The sequence below is a fragment of the Peromyscus leucopus genome, chromosome 23 (assembly GCF_004664715.2).
Source record: "Peromyscus leucopus breed LL Stock chromosome 23, UCI_PerLeu_2.1, whole genome shotgun sequence".
Classification (NCBI taxonomy): domain Eukaryota; kingdom Metazoa; phylum Chordata; class Mammalia; order Rodentia; family Cricetidae; genus Peromyscus; species Peromyscus leucopus.
Window position 1 is genome coordinate 45,853,912 of NC_051082.1, and position 20,652 is coordinate 45,874,563.

General features: G+C 46.2%; 1 protein-coding gene across 1 annotated transcript; it reads left to right on the top strand.

Moving 5' to 3' along the window:
- Window positions 1-928: 928 nt before the first annotated feature.
- Window positions 929-19,678, top strand: Zkscan5 (zinc finger with KRAB and SCAN domains 5). Its single transcript, XM_028890286.2, is given in 7 exon segments — window positions 929-2,154; window positions 5,465-5,597; window positions 9,524-9,606; window positions 10,250-10,385; window positions 16,071-16,667; window positions 17,949-18,824; window positions 18,827-19,678. Coding segments are annotated over 7 exon segments (2,469 nt in total). The 5' UTR covers window positions 929-1,734; the 3' UTR covers window positions 19,051-19,678.
- Window positions 19,679-20,652: the final 974 nt, after the last annotated feature.

Below are 20,652 nucleotides of genomic sequence, written 5' to 3' on the forward strand. Positions count from 1 at the left end.
GAAGGACTTGGGAAGTGATCAAAACACAATAGGAGAGGGATAAACTATTAAAGATGGAGATTTATGGTTTAGGGTAACAGGATTTAAACAAAACTCCCCTTTTTTGAAATGTGGTTTCTCCCCAGCCGGCAGGCTGCCAGGCTACTGGCGTAATCTTACCTTTGCTACATCTGTTGTTATTATTATTACTTTTTTTTAAAGGCCTGTCAAGTCCAGTCGTGAGAAGAGAGCAAGTGTGATCAATCGAGAGAACCCCCTGCCTTCGGAATAGATCAGATCCCCTGTTGCCTTTTAATATTAAAAAAATTAATTTCCCTAATGCCTGAGCTGGGGGGGGGGCGCGTACACAGCGAGTTTGACTTCCATAACATTTGGGTATCTCGAACCCAGGGATCGAACTCATGTCATCAGGCTTGGCAGTAAGATAAATATCAGAGAGCCGTCCAGTCCACCGGGTGCAGCATCTTAATAAGCCCTGGAGACCGCGGTGAGCCGCAGCCATATTGGCTAGACTGTGTTGCTCGCGAGTGGCTTCCTGGGAGATGTAGTCCTATGCGTCTCTGGCTCTCGACACTGAGGCAGTAAAGAATGTCTTTGGGTATGTTTGGGAAAGTGGCGAGGGCAGTGATAGAATTCGAAGGGTTGTGAGCTGGCAACAAGGGGCAAACCAACTTCAATTCCTCAGTGTGGGGGAAGCTGTTCTCGACCAATCAGACGCGAGAGAGTGGGGGCCCGCCCCTAAGACCCGCCCTCTAGCCTTACTAGCAGGGGCGGGGCGGGGCGCAAGCTATGGCTTTTTGGGTGGGAAATAGATACTAGAGCTATTTTCCTCAGGTCCTAGGAACATCTTGCCTGCGGCTCGCTGATTGGTCAGCTCTGCAAGGGGGCGGGTCCAGAAGTAGCTCCTCCCTCCCGCTGCGCTGAGAGGACCTCCGGGATTCCTAGAGAGGCTGCGGAAGCGCTCTTGGGGGTGGGATTTATGGCTGAAGCTAGCACTCGGCTACTTCCGGCGAGGAACTGTTGGAAAGTGTCGGACGCGGTTCTCTCTTGGCTTGTGAGAACTCCATCTTCCAAGCCTGGGCTGCGGGGAGTTTGTTCTTTGGGTCCCCTGGACTTAGGGACTGGAGAAGAGCGACTAGGGCATTGTGTCCACACTTGAGGTCCTGTCCCTAACCTTGACCCGTCCGGTCTCCGTCTCCGGGTCAGGAGCTATTCCGAGGAATCCAGGTCCAAATTTCTGTCTCCAACCGTGCTTTCTCCTAGAACTAATGAAGGCTTCTGTTTACCTGTCAAGCCCTTATGGCTTGAAAGCTAGAACCAGATATGACCGTTTTAATGGGTTTCACTCCTGTTCCGACTTAAGTTTGGCTTATGATAGAGAGAAGAAACGACTCTGTCTGGAGTAATCTAGTCCGGTTATTTACATGAGATGTGTACTTTTTTCATTTCTAAAACGTTGGGCCTGATGTCACTTTTTTATGGCCGTTCTTTGCGTTTTTAAAATCTGGACGTAGTTACGATTAGTAATTTTATGGATGAAGTGATGACTGACGTATGGTGAATGACTTTCTTGAGTGGTTTTCTTTAGTATAGATGACATCTTTGCCACCTCTCTTGGCTGATGATAATTCCCGACATCCCAGGAAGGTTGTTCACCGCAAAAAGCGCCCTTCAGAGAAGAGCAGAGAACGAATTGGGTCAGTGTAACGGGCAACCTCTAGAGACTGAGCTGGAATGATAATGACAGAATCCAGAGCAGTTGTACACGGAGAGCCTCCAGCTGAGACGGCTTCGCAAGAGCAAGCTGACGACCTTCTCATAGTGAAAGTGGAAGAAGAGGACTGTTCCTGGATGCAGGGATACAGCCGGCCAGTGTTGGAGACTTTTTACCAGCGCTTCAAGCACTTCCAGTACCATGAAGCCACAGGACCCCGGGATGCTCTCAGCCAGCTCCGGGTGCTCTGCTGTGAGTGGCTGAGGCCAGAGCTGCACACCAAGGAGCAGATCCTGGAGCTGCTGGTGCTGGAGCAGTTCCTCACCATCCTGCCTGAAGAGTTCCAGGCCTGGGTGAGAGAACATCACCCCGAGAATGGAGAAGAAGCCGTGGCTGTGATAGAAAGTATCCAGAAAGAGCTGGAGGAGCACAGGCAACAGGTGAGTGGGGGGAGGAGCCAGGGCAGTGAGGAAGAGGCTGTGAGCGCTGAGGAGCTGCCAAGCAGGGCTGAGAGTCTTAGGCCTCTGGTGCTTCAGTCAGTCATATTCTGGTTTGGTTTTGTTTTTAGATGGTCTCACTATGTATCCTTGGGTATTCTGGATTTCACTATGTAGACCCGAGGGGACTCGTATTCACAGAGATCCACCTGCTTCTGCCTCCCAAGTGCTGGGATTAAAGGCGTGTGCCACCATACTCAATAAGTAATGAGTTTTAAAGAATAATGTTTCTCTTCTTCTTCCTCCTTCTCCCTTTCTTCTTTTTGCAAATTATGCTTGTGTTTCTTAATTGCATTTCTTACCTATTAGAAGCAATAGGCATTGTGCCTTTTGTATTGGCATGTGCTGTTTTTCCAGTTTGTAGTCTCGGAATCTTTTGTACTTAGATAGGAACCAGTGTAACTCTTGTGTCCTGGTTTCTAGGGTTCATACTTTAGGTTTTCTTCACTGAAGTTCATGAAAACCTTTCCTCAGTCCTTTTTAAATTCTTTTTTAACAGACTGCTTCGTCTAGAGAGTGTTCTGATATAGTGTCTTTGGTATGGTTCCAGCTATTTTCCCCACAAACCTCTCTCATTTCTCCAGAAACTTTTAAAGAAAATATTTTACGTTTTTAGAATTATTTATTTTATGCATCTTAGTGTTCTGCCTGCAGGTGTGTATGTGCCCATGGAGCCTAGAAGAGGATGTTACATCCCTTGGAGCTAGGTTTACAGATGGTTGTGAGCCACCACATGAGTGCTGGGGATCGAGCCCAGGTCCTCTGCAAGAGCAGCCAGTGCTCTAAACCACTGAGCTATCTCTCTGGTTCTTATTTTTATTTTAATTGTGTGTTTCTGTGTCTGGGTTTGTGCATGTGAGTGCAGATGCCCTTGGAGGGCATTGAACTCACTGACCCTGGAGTTACAGGTGGTTATGAGCCGCCTGATGTGAGGGCTGGGAACCGAGCTTGGGTCCTCCTCCCAGGAGCAGTGTGTGCTATTACGGTAACCTGTGAGCCATCTCTCCAGCACCACCTTCCCAGCACAGCAGCTTTTAAAGGAACCTTTTCTTATTAAAATGCCATCTTTTGGCACACACCTTTAATCCCAGCACTTGGGAAGCAGAGGTAGGCAGATGAATCTCAATGAGTTCAAGGTCAACCTGGTCTACGAGAGAGTTCTAGGCCAGCCAAAATTATAGGGAGAGAGACCCTGACTCAAAAGTAAAAATGTGACTGGAGCGATGGCTCAGAATTTAAGAACTCTGACTGTCCTTCCAGAGGTCCTGAGTTCAATTCCCAGCAATCACGTGATGGCTCACAGCCATCTATAATGAGATCTGGTGCCCTCTCCTGGCGTGCAGGCATATATGGAGGCAGAATGTTGTATACATAATAAATAAATAAATCTCTAAAAAAAAAAAAGTAAAAATGCTGTCTTTATCACTTGTTAAATTTCTGCCTGTTTAGGGCATCTGTTTCTGATGTTTGTATTCTATTTTGATGGTCCTATTTGCTGGTTCTGAGTCTGTTTTGAAATTACTTGAGGTATAAACAGTTTTGGCATTTCCTTCCCTCTGGTTTTTCCTTTCAGTGTATTCTTCTTATGAACTTAGAGCTTGATTTGGTGGGAACTGCCTTTCATCCTAGCACTTGGGAAGCTGAGATAGAAGGATTCTGAGAAGGAAGGCCTCTGTCTAAAAACAAACAGAACAAAAGCCTATGGGTTTGGAAGAGTTTGAAGTTTCCTTGAGGGTTCCACTTGTTCCTCAGAGTGTCTGTATCTTTGTGTGAGGTGCTGATCTCATCATTCCCACTCTGAGGATGAGGGGTACTCCAGAGTTCCAGAACATCCTCAGACTCTTGGTCAACTTTAGCTCACCCTGTGACACAGATAGCAAGGGAGAGGTGGCAGAACTCTAATGCCTTCCACAGTTTCTAGGAGGAAGCTGTGCCTTGGAGCAGGGTAATTATATACACCCTAGGTTGGATTGAGGGCTGAGAGCAGGATGGTAGAGGCTGATATCATGCTGGACATGACCTAGCTTAAGTCTTTTTTGAGGCAAGGAATAGAGAACTTGCTGCAACCCTCCTGGTTCTGTCTCCTGAGTGCTGGAATTACAGGCATGTGGAACATAAACTGTCTTAAATCTTAGTCTGACCAGCAGTGGCTTCCTGAGTCCCATAATGACCTTTCCATCTTCCCATTTCATCTCTCCCCCTTACCCTTACCCTTCCCCAGCTTCTTTGGGATCCTGGGTTGGCTCAAATACCCTATTTTGCCTGAGGGAAGGTTTGGGAACTCTCTCTGTGCCTGGGTTTCTTCTCCCCCTTTGCCTGCTTTTTTTTTTTTTTTTAAAGATTTATTTAATTATGTATACAGTGTTCTGTCTGCATGTGTCCCTTTGCAGGCCAGAAGAGGGCACCAGATCTCATTACAGATGGTTGTGAGCTGCCATGTGGTTGCTGGGAATTGAACTCAGGACCTCTGGAAGAACAGCCAGTGCTCTTAACCTCTGAGCCATCTCTCCAGTCCTTTTTTTTTCCCCCGAGACAGGGTTTCTCTATGTAGCTTTGTGCCTTTCCTGGAACTCACTCTGTAGTCCAGGTTGGCCTCGGACTCACAGAGATCCACCTGGCTCTGCCTCCTGAGTGCTGGGATTAAAAGTGTGTGCCACCACCGCCCGGCCCTGCCTTCTTTTTAAAAATAATTATTTAAAAAAGATTTGTGTGTGTGTGTGTGTGTGTGTGTGTGTGTGTGTGTGTGTGTGTATGCACACAAGTGTGCTGGTACCCTCAGAAGCTAGAAGAGGACTCTGGATTCCCTGGAGCTGAGTTACAGATGATTGTGAGCCACCATATGGGTGCTGGGAACTGAGCGCGGGTCCTCTGGAAGAGTAGCCAGTGCTCTTAACCGCTGGACCATCTCTCCAGCCCCTTCTTAACATCTTTTAGGTGTTTACAAAGTGACACCCTTTCCTAGCCTCTCAGGCTAAAGTGGGTCTCACCTGTTCTGTCCTGTAGTTGTGTATCTTTCCCGTCTAACATGGAGTTCATAATTGTGTATTTGCATGTGGGTATGTCGTCTCATGGAAGTTATTTCCCAGTAGAAGTAACCCATGTTTGTTAAACTGCTGTTTAATCAGAGTCTGGCTCCTTGTAGACACAAGATCAGTGTTGAGCAAGGGGACCGGTGACAGTCTAATGGACTCTAATGGGTTCTTTCCCATCCCCGTGTATAATTTTGCTGATTGGTTGTAGTTGTGGTTGTTAGATTGTCACATGTCCTGAAGTGCTTCCTCAGAAGATGGTACCATCCGGAGCCACGCAGGAGTCCTTCAGTCACCAGTTTCTGCCTGTGGAGGCCCAGTCTGATCAAGAGCCACAGAATCTTCTGGAGGAAAATGGTGAGGCTCATCCATTCAGTGCAGTCAGTGTAACTAGAGCATGGGGGCTCTGGTCACATGGGCAAAAGAGGGCCTGGAGTATGGGCAGGCGGACCCTTGAGAGAGGGACAGCTTTTTGGATGACTGAGACTGTATCACCCTTTCACTCAAAATCCATCAACTGGGGATGTGGTTCAGTTGGCAGAGTGCTTGCCTAGCATGCATGGAGCTCTGGGCTCTGTCCCCAGTACCACACAAACCAGGTGTGGAGCACACCTGTGACCCCAGCACAGCAGGCAGAGGTGGGATGACCATCAAGGCCATCCTGGCTACAGAGCAAGTTTGAGGCTGGACTGCTTGAGACCCTGTCTCAAAAACTAAGACAGCTATAATAGGGACAGTCCAGACATAGCTCAGTGGTAGAGTGTAGCTTTAGTAAGGGCAAGATTTTGGGTTCCATTCCCAGGACCCCCTGTGGCAAAAATGATAATGAAGACTGTCAGGGTAATGTTGCATGGGTCAAAGAGGTCACTCCAAGAAGAACTTTTAAGGCCTGTGTGGCAGCAGGGAGGTCCAGCCTCTGATGAACCAAACCCCAAACAGCCATACAAAGGCATATTCATTGATTGTTTCACAAAGTTGTTTTTTGGTTGAAGTATTTCCTCATACCAAGGTCCCTAGCCTAATCTCTAGGTCTCTCTGAAGGGAAGCATCACATGTCCTCATGACTTTAGTCCTTTACTTTGTATGGTTTGCAATACACAATCATCCAAGAGCCTCAGGTGTGCCCGAGGTGTCTTGTGACCAAAGTCATATGAAGACTGCAACACCCTTTCAGAAAAACAATTCTACAAATCACAGAAAACAATCACTGTTTCCCACAAAGATTCTTCATTGTTTTCCACAGTGATTCTTCAAGGTCAAAGTACTTGCAGAAAACAACTATTCACTCTAATGTTTGCCCTGGATACAATGAAAACTATTTACTCTGTTTACCCTAGATATAGTGAAAACCAATTAATATAATGTCTACCTCAGATATAGTGACCGCTAAATTCTTACAATAGAAGACAATGTCTCTAAGTATAGGGACTATTTGGAGAGTTTTAGAAGTTTTTTTAAACATCTGTTTATTTATTTATATATTTACTTTTTGTTTTTTTGAGACAGGGTTTCTCTGTGTTGCTTTGTGTCTTTCCTGGCACTTGCTTTGGAGACTAGGCTGGCCTTGAACTCACAGAGATCCGCCTGTCTCTGCCTCCCAAGTGCTGGGATTAAAGTTGTGCACCACCACCACCCAGCTAACATTTATTTTTATTTTATATGTATGTTTGTTTTGCATGTATATGTGCATGCATTACCTGCAGAGTCCAGAAGAGGCATTGGTTCCCCTGGAACTAGAATTACAGGTGATTAGACAGTGATTAGACATGCCTTTATCACAGCACTCAGGAGGCAGAGGCAGATGGATCTGAGTTGGAGGCCAAGCCTGGTTTATGGAATGAATTCTGGGACAGCCAGGGCTATAGAGAAAAAACATCTTGAAAAAAAAAAAATGTAAGTGATTGTGAGCTGCCTGATGTGGGTGCTGGGAACCGAACTCTGGTCATCTGCAACAGCAGTATGTGCTTTTAACCACTGAGCCATCTCTCTAGCCCCAACCTTGTTTGTTTTGAGATATGGTCCCATGTAGCCCAGCTGGCCTCAAACTCACTATTAACTGATGATGGTTTGAATTCTTCATCCTCCTGTGTCTACCTCTAAGAGTGTTGAGATTACAGGCGTGCACCACCATGTCTGGTTCTATGATGCTAGAGATGGAACCCAAGGGCCCAAGACATGTTAGGCAAGCATTCTACAAGCTGAGCTACATCCCCAGCCTCCCAGTCCCCCTACAAGTACCCCTACTTTTTAAGACATTTTAGTAAAAATCAAACCTCTTTGTATGTAGTACATTTTGACACGCAAATATCATAACAGATTAAAGAATACTATCACATAATACTGTCCTTTTGGAACATGGGATGGTCCTAGATCTTGTTGGAAAACATCACTTGGGAAAGATTTTTGTGCCAAATGATTCAGTACTGACTGAGAATGCCATAGTTCTTTTAATATAGTTAGGTCTGTCACATCAATACCCCCACTCCTGGTACTGATTACTTGTTTTAATTAGTTTTCAGTTGCTGTGATAAAGCATGTCTTAGGGTTTCTGTTGCTGTGACAAAATATTATGACCAAAAAGCAAGTTGTGGAGGAAAGGGTTTATCAGGCTTACACTTCAGCATTGCTGTTCTTCACTGAAGGAAGTCAGGACAGAAACTCAAACAGAGCAAGATCCTGGAAGCAGGAGCTGATGCAGGAACCCACCTTCTTACAGAACCCAGGGATGGCACCACCCACCATGGGCCAGGCTCTCCTCTACTGCTCACTAAATGAGAAAGTGCCTTACAGCTGGATCTCAAGGAGACCTTACCTCAACTGAGCCTCTGATGACTCTAGCTTGTGTCAAGTTGATACACCAAACCACCCAGCACAAAACATTACAACCAAAAGCAACTTGGTGAGGAAAGGGTTTATTTCATCTTATAGCTTATAGTCCATCACTCAGAGCAGTCAGGCCAGGAACTCAAGGGAGGAACCTGGAAGCAAGAACTGCTGCAGAAGCCATGGAGGAGTGCTGTTTACTGGCTTACTTACTCCTTACAGCTTGTTCAGCTTGCTTTATAGCACCTAGGACCACCAGGCCAAAGGTGTCACTACACACAGTGACCTGGGCTCTCTCGTTTTGATCCTCAATCAAGAAAATGCCCTAGAGACTTGCTTATGGAGGCATTTTCTCAACCAAGAGTCCCTCCTCCAGATGACCCCAGCTTTGTCACCTTGACAGAACACCTTCCAGTACACTTCTGTTCTTACTACTTTAGTTCATTTGTGACCTTGCTGGGAAGAGTGAATGAACAATGCTTAGAAACAATTAAGTAACTCTGAAGATGAGGAAACAGATTTCTCACAGTGTGCATGTGGGTATTTGTCAACCTATGGCTGAGACCAAGCATAGAAGTTATTACATGCAATGACTGTCATTCTAGTTGCAAAACAAAAGCTTCTTTCTTGTTCTTTAGGAAGCCTCAATATAAATATTGCAAACCCCCACCCCTCCTTTGAGACAGGGTCTCATGTAGCTCTGGCTGTCCTGGAATTCACTATGTAAGCCATGCTGGCCTTGAACTCACGAGGTCTTCTTGATTGCCTCTGTCTTTTGAGTACTGTTATTAAAGTGTGTGCACTACTGCTCCTGGCTTTAATCCTATTCTTAAAATAATTCTAAGTTGGTCAATAAGGAAAACTCAAAAACTATATTGTGTTCATTAGACCTTGTTAATAGACCAGTCCATACTGCTGGGCACAGTGGCACATGCCTGTGGTACCAGCTTCTTGGGAAGCTGAGGCAGGAGGACTTGATTAGTCTGGGAGTTTGAGTGAGACAGAATCTGCCCTGTACTGAGATCTGAAGGTAACTTGTTAGCACATTAAAAACCTGTGAAACTCTGAGCCTTGGGAAATACCAGTTTGCCCTAAGCATAGTTAAATGCATCTGTTACTGAGGTGTGGCCCAGCAGGGATTAGCTTGACCAAAGCAGAATTTTGTTTTTAGACAGGGTCTCACTAAATGTCCCTGCCTGGCCTTGAACTCATAGAAGTCCACTGGCCTCTGCCTGCTGAGCACTAGGATTAAAGCCTGTGCCCACATGCCCAGCTAGCCTGGCGTTTGGGGAGAAGAGGGAATAAGGTAGAGGGAGGACAGGGCCAGAGTGTATAGGGTCCTGAGAGCCAAGGTGAATTTAACTTCAGTGCCTCAGGGCTCCGTGGGCAGAGGAGGAAGAGCATGATGGCACTGAGAACCTCACCAGATAGTCTCATTTGTACCTTTTCTCCACTCTCAGCCCTTCCTGTTCTCCAGGTTCCTTCCATTGCCCCGAAGGACAGCCAGGAGCTGACAGCCTCACTCCTCTCAGCTGGGTCCCAGGTGAGCTAGCGCTCTTCTGACCTCCACGAGAACCCGTGCCCTTCTCCATCCCCATCCGTCCTAGTTTTGTTTCTGGTTACTGGGACAGAGTGCCCTGGTAAACACAGCCTATGGAAGGAAGGGTTTGCTTTAGCTCACTCTCCAGGTCACAGTGCACCGTGGTGAGCAGGTTAGCGTGGCAGGAACCTGAGGCAGCTGGTCACATCATACCACAGGCCAGAGCAGACAGAAAGAAATGCATGCCCGCTCAGCCAGCCCTCTCAATTCTTCCACACTCCAGGAGTCAAACCCAGGGAGTGGTGCCACCCACAGTAGGCTGGGTCTTCCCACAGCTATTCCTTAATTAAGAAAAGATTCTTCAGAGGCCTGTCCACAGGCCAACTTGTTCTAGACATCCCCTCTTGGAGGCTCACTTCCCCAGTGATTCTAGGTTGTGACGCCATCTTTACCAGGCACTTGACTAGCTTCCAGGCCCATCCCTGGTGGCTGCCTCCCATTCATTCCCTCTGTCTTTTTCCTTTCTGCGTCATGCTTCCCGTTTGGATGCGCAGTCTCCCCGGCTGCTGACTCAGTGCCCCCAGGTTTGCCCTTACTGCAGATTTGCACACGGGAGTGGGACTTTAGCAGAGATCTCCCATTTCAGAAGTTGGTGAAAATTGAAGATGTGGCTGATGTGGCTGTGTCCTTCATCCTGGAGGAATGGGGACATTTGGACCAGTCCCAGAAGTCTCTTAGTAGGGATGGCAGAAAGGACAATTGTGAGAGTATCACTCCTGTGGGTAAGAATTGTCAACCTGCATGCAGAGGACTCACCAGTTTTGTTACCTTGTGAAGAGTCTGTGTAGCATGTCCTTTCACATGCATGCTTTAATTGCTATGCTTTATTTTATAATCTTTCATAGTTTTTTATTTTGTTTTATATGTATGAGTGTTTTGCCTTCATGTGTGTGCATCATATGTGTGCCTGGTGCCCACAGAGGCCAGAAGAAGGTATTGAATCCTCTGGAATTGGAGTTGGTTGTGAGCCACAGAGCCGGGAGTCACACCTGGATCCTGTGCCAGAGCGGCCAGTGCTCTTAACTGCTGAGCATCACTCTAGTCCCCTCTACTTTATAATCTTTGAAAGTAAATCAACCTTTTCTGCATATTGTTTCTAACTTAACAAGGGTGTGATTGAAGGACTATTAGTACAAGGGAGGTAGTTTTTTAAATTTTATTAATTGTTATTAACTGTTTAGTGTTGTGTATATGTATGATGTGTTTGTGTGCCATGGTATGGAGGTCAAAGACAACTTTTTTTCTTCTGAGACGGGATCTCACTCTGTAACCCTGGTTGGCCTGGACTTGCTATGTAGACCAGGCTAGCCTCAAACTCACAGAGATCTGTCTGCTTCTGCCTCCCAAAAGCTGTAATCAAAGGTGTGCACTATCACGCCTGCAGAGGACAGCTTTGTGCAATCAGTTCTGTTTATCCACCCTTATGTTGGTTACAGGGATCAAACAGGCCGCCAGGCCTGCAAGGCAAGTGGCTTTTACTGATGAGCCACGTTACCAGCCCCGTGTGTGTGTGTGTGTGTGTGTGTGTGTGTGTGTGTGTGTGTGTGTGTGTTCAGATTATTTTACGTTATGTCTATGAGTGTTTTGCCTGTATGTATGTGTGTGCACCATGTGCATGCCGGGTGCCAGAAGAGGCCAGAAGAGGGCATCAGATCTCCGTTAGTAGTGAGCCACTGGACATGGGGGCCAGGAACTGAACTACAGTCCTTTGCAAGAGCAGTAATGTTCTTAATCACCAAGCCATTTCTCCTGTCCAGCCCAAGTTGGGTAATTCTTAGTAGAATAGTCCTTATTCACAAAAACTCCTGGGTTCATTACTTTTCTCGATTCTGTAACAAAATCCCTGACAAGCAGCACCCTAAGGGCAGAAATGGTGATTTGGGCTCACAGTTTGAGGGTACAGCCCATCATGGTGAGGAAGGCCTGGTAGCAGATGTTTGAGACAGCTGGTCACGTTGCATCCACAGTGAGGAAGCAAAGGGGTTGAGTTCTGATGTTCTGCTTTCTGTACAGGCCAAAGCCCCTGGGATGGTGCCACTCGCATTCAAGGGCGCTCTTCCCTCCTTTGTTAACCCTTCTGGAAGTACCCTCACATTCCAGATACTTGTTTCCTAGGTGATGCCAAATCCGGTCCATTGACGATGAAGATTAACCGTGAGAACATATGAGATGTCACTGAATATTTCTAGTAGAGTGGTGATTACTGTATCTCAGTGGCATTAATTCTTTGTTGCCTTTTTACTCATTTTCCATTCCCATTCTCATATCACCAATCCACCCCCTTTTTTGTTTTGTTTGTTTCTTTGGTTTCTCTGTGTAGTTCTGGCTGTCCTGGAACTCACACTGTAGACCAGGCTGGCCTTGAACTCACAGAGATCTGCCTACCTCTGCCTCCTGAGTGCTAGGGGTAAAGGTGTGCGCCACCACCACCCTGATCAATCTGCCCTCTTTTTACATTTACTTATTTGTTGGTGGTTGATCTGGTTGTTCTTCAGTGACAGGGTCCTGAAGGGGAAGGATCAGACTAGGGGCTGAGGAAGGTTTGGGACCAGGAAGTCCTGCACAAGCTGACGGCTCATGAAGGTTTATTAAGAGGCACAGTGTCTTATGTACAGCTTGCCGGAGGAGAAATGGGACAAGGTCAGCAAAAGCTATCATACAATGGGACAGAGTCAGCAGGAAGCTAACCCAGCAGTGTTGCACAAAGGGGACAGAGGACACCTCGATTGCATTATAGACCTGCTGCTCAACAGCCTTGGGACCCATAACCACAGCCCTTCAAGGGGGGAAAGTTGAATTCTCAGGATCCACAAAACTGCAGCTCCCCACAAGGTCTGACCCCAGGCCATTACTGGCTTTGACAAACAAGTTCCTGATTTTATACAGGAACTAATCCTTCTCCATAGGTCAGGGCCTCGGGGAATGTCCTCAGGGAATGTCCGGAATGTCCCCTGGACTGGCCTAGCCCTTAACAAGGAACCAGGTGTGTGTGTGTGTCACAGTACACATATAGAAGTCAGAAGACAGTTTGTAGGAGTCAGTTCTCTCCGTCCGCCATGTGGGTTCCAGGAATCCTCATGTCCTCAGGCATGGGCGGGGAGTACCTTTGTCCTGCTGAGCCATCTCACCAACCCCTGTATTTTGTTTGGCTCAATTTATTTGTGCATGTCTTCTGTTCATCAGTCTGTTGGGATCTTAGAGGTAGTCTTTTAATTAATCAATTTTTTTTTAATTTTATGTGCATTGGTGTTTTGCCATGTATGTCTGTCAGCATGAGATGTCAGATCTTGGAGTTACAGACAGTTGTTAGCTGCCATGTGGGTGCTAGGAATTGAACCCAGGTCCTCTGGAAGAGCAGTGCTCTTAACCTCTGCGCCATCTCTCCAGCCCCCATAGAGGTAGTCTTTTATCTCAATAAATTGTTTATGTTAAATACATTACACTTTGGACTAGGAAGATGACTTAGTGGCTAAGAGTACTTGCACTCTTCTAATGGACCTGAGTTGGACCTCAGCACCCAGTCTGCAACTCCAGTTTCAGGGGATCTGGTGTAGTTTTCTGGACTCCAAAGCCACCAGCATACACATGCCATACACAGATACGCATAAGTTAAAAAAAATAGCATTATATTTAATTAAAATATTTTCTTTTAAATTAATACAGATCACTTGTGTAATTTAAGTCTATTAGTGCTACCTATGTATTTCAGTTAATATAGAGGTACTTACCAGTTATCAGAGATCAGAGATGTGTGTGTGTGTGTGTGTGTGTGTGTGTGTGTGTGTGTGTGTGTGTGTCTGGCGCCTTATTACGTCATCAGCAAGCAACTGCGTCCCAGTCTAAAAGCTGGACATGCACCCCCATGCTCGCTCTCTGCATCTCTCTCAGTCTCTCTCTCTCTCTCTGTCTGCGCCCATCTATCTGTGTTTCTCCTTCACCAGGTCTGACTCTCTCTCTCTCCTTCTAATAAAGCTCTAAAAGGTACCACTGGGTGCTGTTGTGACTGTGACCTTTCCACACGGTAACCAGCGCCAGCCACCAGCACCATATATCCTTTCAATATATGTGTGCCGCAACCTAAGTCAGAAGCTCATTTATTAGTAAAAGGGGGGACCTGTAGGGCCCTGGCCCCGTTCTGGGTAACTGTTGCCTTGCTTGCTGACCTTGACCTTGATATCCTCCCTATGCTAACTCCCTGCTGGGTTCTACCCTCCTGAATGCTTAAGGGAAGTTCCTTGTCTGTGTATCCTGCATAATGGGCGTTAACAGCTTAGATGCAAGACTGTAAAACAAGGTAGCGAACTTCTGCCCTCCGGGGTTCTCCCATTGTGCTGTAAGCCTGTATTTAAGACCTCCTCCCTCCTTCAATAAACGGCATTCGGCATTTAAATAAATAAATAAATAAATAAATAAATAAATAAATAAATGCCATTAAAAATATGTGTGTGCGTTGGGTACCCATTCAGGTTTCATGCAGGATTATGAGTTCAAATCCAGCCACACTTGTTTACTATGTCATTTATTTTTATTTTATGTGTATTGGTGTTTTGCCTGCATGTATGTCTGTTTGAGAGTGTCAGATCCTGGAGTTATAGACAGTTGTTAGCTGTCATGTGGGTGCTGGGACTTGAACTTGAATCTGGGTCCTCTGGAAGAGCAGTCAGTGTTCTTAACTGCTGAGCCATATCTCCAACACCATACTATGTCATTCTTGAGTTCTGATTTTTTTTGTCTCTCCCCCCCCTTTTTTTTTTTTGTGGTACTGCAGGTTGAACCCCGGACCTCTTACATTATACTAATCTGCATGTGCTAATGTACACTGAGTTACATCCCCAGCTTCCTCCCTACCTTTTTTTTTCTTTTTAAAGATTTATTTATTATGTATGCAGTGTTCTGCCTGCATGTCTGCCTGCATGCCTGAGAGGGCACCAAGTCTCATTATGGATGGTTGTGAGCCACCATGTGGTTGCTGGGAATTGAGCTCAGGAACTAATTGAACACAGGACCTGTAGAAGAGCAGCTAGTGCTCTTAACCACTGAGCCATCTCTCCAGCTCCCACCTTTTTTTTTTTTTTCTTTTGAGACATGGACTCTGTATATCCCTGGGTAGCCTAAAAACTGATATGTAGACTAGGCTAGCCTCAGACTGTCAGAGATCCTGCCTCTGTCTCCAGAGTGCTGGGATTAAAAGCTGCACCACTACCACCTGGCCCCTTTTTACTTTCTATGTTGAGAAAGGATATTAGGAAGTTAGTTGTCTAGGCAAAAATTCACTGTTCAGGCTGACCTGGACTTTTGATCCTTCTGTTTTAGCCTCTCAAGTAGCAGGAATTACAGGCATGTGCCTGTTAGAATTCCTAGCCACTCCCCCATGACCGCTGGCATGATGCTTAGTCATCCCAGGGCCTTACGTACGTAATCCATGCACTGCATGTTACGTAAGCCCATATGTGCATATGCTGGGGAGGGTGTGTGTGTGTCTCTAAAAGTAGGTTCCCCATATCCCTCCTCCTCTTCCTGCACGATCTTTCCATAGGCCTAAGCACCCCCTTCTATTTCCTTCCCTTAATAGACACTTATAGTGGGTTTTGTTGTACCTTGTGGCTTTTCTTGCACCGTAAACAGCACCGCTTAATAAATAACATTGCACCACTTAATAAATAACATTGCGCCACTTAATAAATAACAGTGCGCCACTTAATAAATAACATTGTGCCACTTAATAAATAACAGGGCCACCAGGCCTGGCTGCCTCGCTGTCATTCCGCACCTTCACAGCTTCACGCTGTCTGCCACATTGAGAACTTCTTCAGGGGGCTCTGCCCCTTAGCTTCTCTCCTTTAGAAGGCCACATTTTATCATTTTCATACTTGCAGATTTCTGATAGCATCATAGAAGGCCAGAAGTTAAAACAAATACTTACCACATTTGAAAGTAAATGTTTAAAAAAGTAAGTACATAAAGGGAGACTCTTCTGTACCATTCCATTGGTGGAGTGCTTAGAGTGCCCAGAGGCCTGGGAGCCACCTCAGCACTGCCTAGACAAGACATGGTGTCTCACACCTGCCCTCCTAACACTCTCCCTTTCTGTCATCAGGGTCTCATGTAGCTCACACTGGCCTTGAGCTTCTGATCCTCCTGCCTCTACTTCCAGGTGTAGGGATTACAGGTGTGCCCTATCACAACTGGAGGCAGAACCCAGAGCTTTCTATAGCTTTGCAAGCACTATACCAACTGAGCTTCATGCCCACCCTTCTGCATCGATATTCATCCTGTCCCTGTATTGTCATTTCCCGAAGCCATGTGTTCCTAACACACGCTTGTCTCCCTCCCTTACCCTGGCTCCTTCTGTCACTTTCTTGCACTGTGTGCGCTAGCTGACTGCCTGTTTGCTTCTCTCATTTCAGATTATGAGTCGAGGGAAGGCAACCCAGAGCTCATGGTACCGCAGGTTTCTGACGGCGCTGACTCTCACTGGGTGGCGGCGGAAAGCACAGGAAGGAGTGGTGCTCCGAGTCAAGAGTTTGCAGAAGTTAGCGACCCGAAGGACATGGCGCAGAGGTGGCCGGTGAACCCCACCGTGGCGAAGCCAAGGCAGAAAAGAGCTCTGAACTCAGGCCCAGACGTCAGCCGTAAGCAGAAATCGAACGGTGAGCGAGGTCACAGATGCGCTGACTGCGGGAAGTTTTTCCTCCAAGCCTCCAACTTCATTCAGCATCGGAGAATCCACACAGGAGAGAAACCATTCAAGTGTGGGGAATGTGGGAAAAGCTACAATCAGCGGGTGCACCTCACTCAGCACCAGAGAGTCCACACTGGCGAGAAGCCCTACAAGTGTCAGGTGTGTGGGAAAGCGTTCCGAGTGAGCTCCCACCTGGTGCAGCACCACAGCGTCCACAGTGGGGAGAGGCCCTACGGGTGTAACGAGTGCGGGAAGAGCTTCGGTCGCCACTCTCACCTGATCGAGCACCTGAAACGCCACTTCAGAGAGAAATCCCAAAGCTGTACGTCTGGGGAGCGTGTGTTCGGGGAGTGGCCAGACGCAAACGTTGATTTATCAGCTTAGTAGGAAAGAACAGATGGGCTGGGCAGGGCGGCTTATACCTTTAATTCTAGCACTCAGAAAGCAGGGGCAGGAGGATGATATGAGTTCAAAACTGGTCTGGTCTACTTAGTTCTAGGCTAGCCAGAGCTACATAGTGAGACTTTTTTTTTTTTTTTTCTTTTTCATAGTGAGACTTTGTCTCAAACAATAACTAACAAAAACAAAGTAACCCCCCTCCCAAAAAAAAAAACAAAAAACAAAACAAAACAAAAAAAAAACAGATAAGTTGTGGTAATGGCCAAAGATTATAGCTTATTTTAGTCTTAATTTAAGCTTAAGAATTTTTTAAATGTGTATTTATTTATTTGGTTTTTCAAGACAGGGTTTCTCTGTGTAGCTTTGCTAAAAAACTGGAACTCACTCTGTAGCCCAGGCTGGCCTCGAACTCACAGAGATCCACCTGGCTCTGTCTCTCGAGTGCTGGGATTAAAGGCGTGTGCCACCACTGCCCAGCTAGTGTATTTATTTTTCTATTCTCTTTTGAGATAGTATCTCATGTAGCCCAGGCTAGCCTTGGACTTCATGTAGCCAGATATGACACTGAATTTCTGATTCTCCTGCTTCCACCTGAACACGAGGATTGCTGTATAGCCCAGGCTGGTCTCCAATTTGCAACCCTCTTGTCTCATCCTCCCAACTGCTGGACTATAGGAGTGAGTCAATACTCCTAGTTCTCACACCCCATCTCTCAGTTCATTCTATATAACCCAGGCTGGCCTGGAACTTACGTAGTATGGCTAGCCTCAAACCCAATAAATATCCTCCCGCTTCAGCCCCACAGCTGTTGGAATTACAGGCAGGTGCCACTATCCCTGGCCTAGTAAGTCTCTCCCTCTCTCTTTCTTTTTATTTTGTGTGCATTGCTGTTTTGTCTGCATGTACGTCTGTGTGAGGGTGTCAGATCTTGGAGTTACAGTTGTGAGCTGCCATGTGGGTGCTGGGAATTGAACCAGGTCCTCTGGAAGAACAGTCAGTGCTCTTAACTGCTAAGCCATCTCCCCAGCCCTGTTTTGTTGTATTTTGTCTCATTCTTTTCATTGGTTCATTATCAATGTTATTCTCATTGCTGTTGGCATTAGGTAGATACATATGTTCCCTTTTATGCCACATTTTTTTTGACAGTTTATTCTTTTTCTGTAAAAGAACTGATGAACTTTGTGTTTGCTTTTTACTTTTTTAGGCAATGACAAAAGAAGTAAGAACACTAAACTGAACGTTAAGAAAATTCCAGAATTTTCAGAAGCAGACATAGGACTATCAGAAGAAATTCAAAGTGATGCTTCTCAGGTTCAAGGGTATAGTGAAGGCTGTGAACACCAAGATAGGGCAGGTGAGCAGCAGGGAGCTGTCATGAAAGAAATCCGAGGACAACCCTCTTCAAAGAGGATGAAGTGCAGCGAATTCAGCTATGCCCACAAAAAGTCTTCAGGAGAGAGGCCACATAAATGTAATGAATGTGGGAAAAGCTTCATTCAGAGTGCACACCTCATTCAGCATCGACGAATCCATACTGGGGAGAAACCATTTAGGTGTGAGGAATGTGGGAAGAGCTACAATCAGCGTGTCCACCTTACTCAACATCATCGAGTTCACACGGGTGAAAAACCCTACACTTGTCATTTATGCGGGAAAGCCTTCCGAGTGAGGTCCCATCTCGTGCAGCACCAGAGTGTGCACAGCAGGGAGAGGCCCTTCAAATGTAATGAGTGTGGGAAGGGATTTGGGAGACGGTCACACCTCGCTGGTCACCTCCGACTCCACTCTAGAGAGAAGTCCCACCAGTGCCACGAGTGTGGAGAAATCTTCTTCCAGTATGTCAGCCTCCTTGAACACCAAGTGCTCCACGTGGGCCAGAAAAGCGAGAAGAACGGTGTCTGTGAAGAAGCCTACAGCTGGAACTTGACCGTAATAGAGGATAAGAAGCTGGAGTTACAGGAGCAGCCTTACCAGTGTGACACCTGCGGGAAAGCCTTTAGTTACAGTTCTGACCTCATTCAGCATTACAGAACTCACACTGCAGAGAAACCCCAGAAATGTGATGCATGCAGAGACAGTGCGGTCAGTGTCCCCACATAAAACAACATCAGAAAATCTGCCCCAGTGGGAAATCCCATCAGTGCAATGAATGTGGAAGGAGCTTCAGTCTGAAGTCTCATCTCAGTCAACACCAGAGAATTCACACTGGCGAGAAGCCCTTCCAATGCAAAGAATGTGGAATGAGTTTCAGTTGGAGCTGTAGCCTCTTTAAACATCTTCGAAGTCATGAGAGGACGGATTCCTAAACACCTGAAGCATAAAGGAATGTTTCTGTTGGGAGACAGCCTTTTATGGCAGTCATCACTCTAATGACAACAAGAATTTTTCCCATCTAAACCATCAAACCTACAGGCGAGGGGAAACCCTGTAAGTAGAACTTAGCCTTCAGGGACCCTGTAGCATCCATGACGTGTTCTGGTTAGTATCTTCATGCTTGGAAATCTAGATGAAAAGAGAACCTCTGGTTAGGTATGGTGGTACTTGCCTGTCAGCCTTGGGAGGCAGAGGCAGGCAAATATCTGGTTTACATAGCAAATACCAGGCCAGCCAGAGCTACATAGTGAGACCCCGGAGTGAGAGAGACAGACAGAGACAAAGAGACAGACAGACACCTGGGTACTGAGGATGAAGAGAAGTCTTGACATTGTTTATTGAAACTCAGAAAATAACAGAGAACCTCATGAGTGCAGTAGAAATCCGCTTACTTGTAGTTCCCACCTCAACAGCATAGCTATTCAGAGAATCATGCAGTGAAAGGAACTCTGTGGCATGATACCCACCTTGGTACCTCAGCAAAGAACCTTTTCTAGAAATGACTATCCCAACCACTCCGGTCATTGTTCCCATCCTGAGAATTAAACCTTTTGAAAAGAAGTTGACTTGAAGTTTCTCTCTTTGGCAAAATTGGGGTTCAGAAGATGAATAGGGATGTTTTCTTGCTGCTGCCTTCAGTTTACAGCTTCTCCATGAAGCACAATCTGTTTTCATTTTGATTCTACTGGCAGCAAGGTCAGCTAGTATGAAGTACTTGAGGGTCCGCGAGATGGCTCAGTGGGTAAAAGGGCTGGCCACCCAGTCGTGACGTGGGTACCGCGAGTTCAGTCCAGGAGCCACATGGTGGAAGGGGAGAGCTGGCTTCTGTAAGTTGTCCTCTGACCTCCACACATGTGCTATGGTACTTGCATACACAAGCCCACATAATTTTTTAAGAGTTTGACTTAGGTGTGGTGGCATATCTCTGGAGTTTGGGGCCAGCCTGGTCTATATAGCAAGTTTCAGGCCAGCCAGAGCCAAACAATGAGATCTTGCCTCAAAAAACCAAAGTGGAAAGGCGCCAGGTGGTGGTGGCGCATACCTTTAAACCCAGCACTTGAGAGTCAGAGGCAGGCAGATCTCTGTAAGTTTGAGGCCAGCCTGGTCTGTAGAGTGAGTTCTAAAACAGCCAGGGATACACAGAAAAACCCTGTCTCAAAAAGCAAAAAGGGGCAGGGGGGAACAGGAAAAAAAACAATTTTTTTTAATTGTAAAAAGTTTAATTTGTAAATGTATGAGAAATGAGTGATGCTAGTCAATCACATAAGTTACAGAAGGGGGCTTTGGAAAGACAAAAGAAAAGACAGGCTGATTTATGAACTGGCTTATAGTATAGATAAGGTGAACAGCTAAATCCATCTAATGAATAGGACCAAGTTTTATTTAAGGATTTGGTGCTATTCACAGCTAGATGGTGTATCGACTCAAGCTGACTTCAACTCATTATGTAGTGGAAGATGACGTTGAATTGATTCTCCTGCCTCCACCTCCCAGTGCTGGGATCACAGGTGTGTACCACCATGCTGGGTTGTATG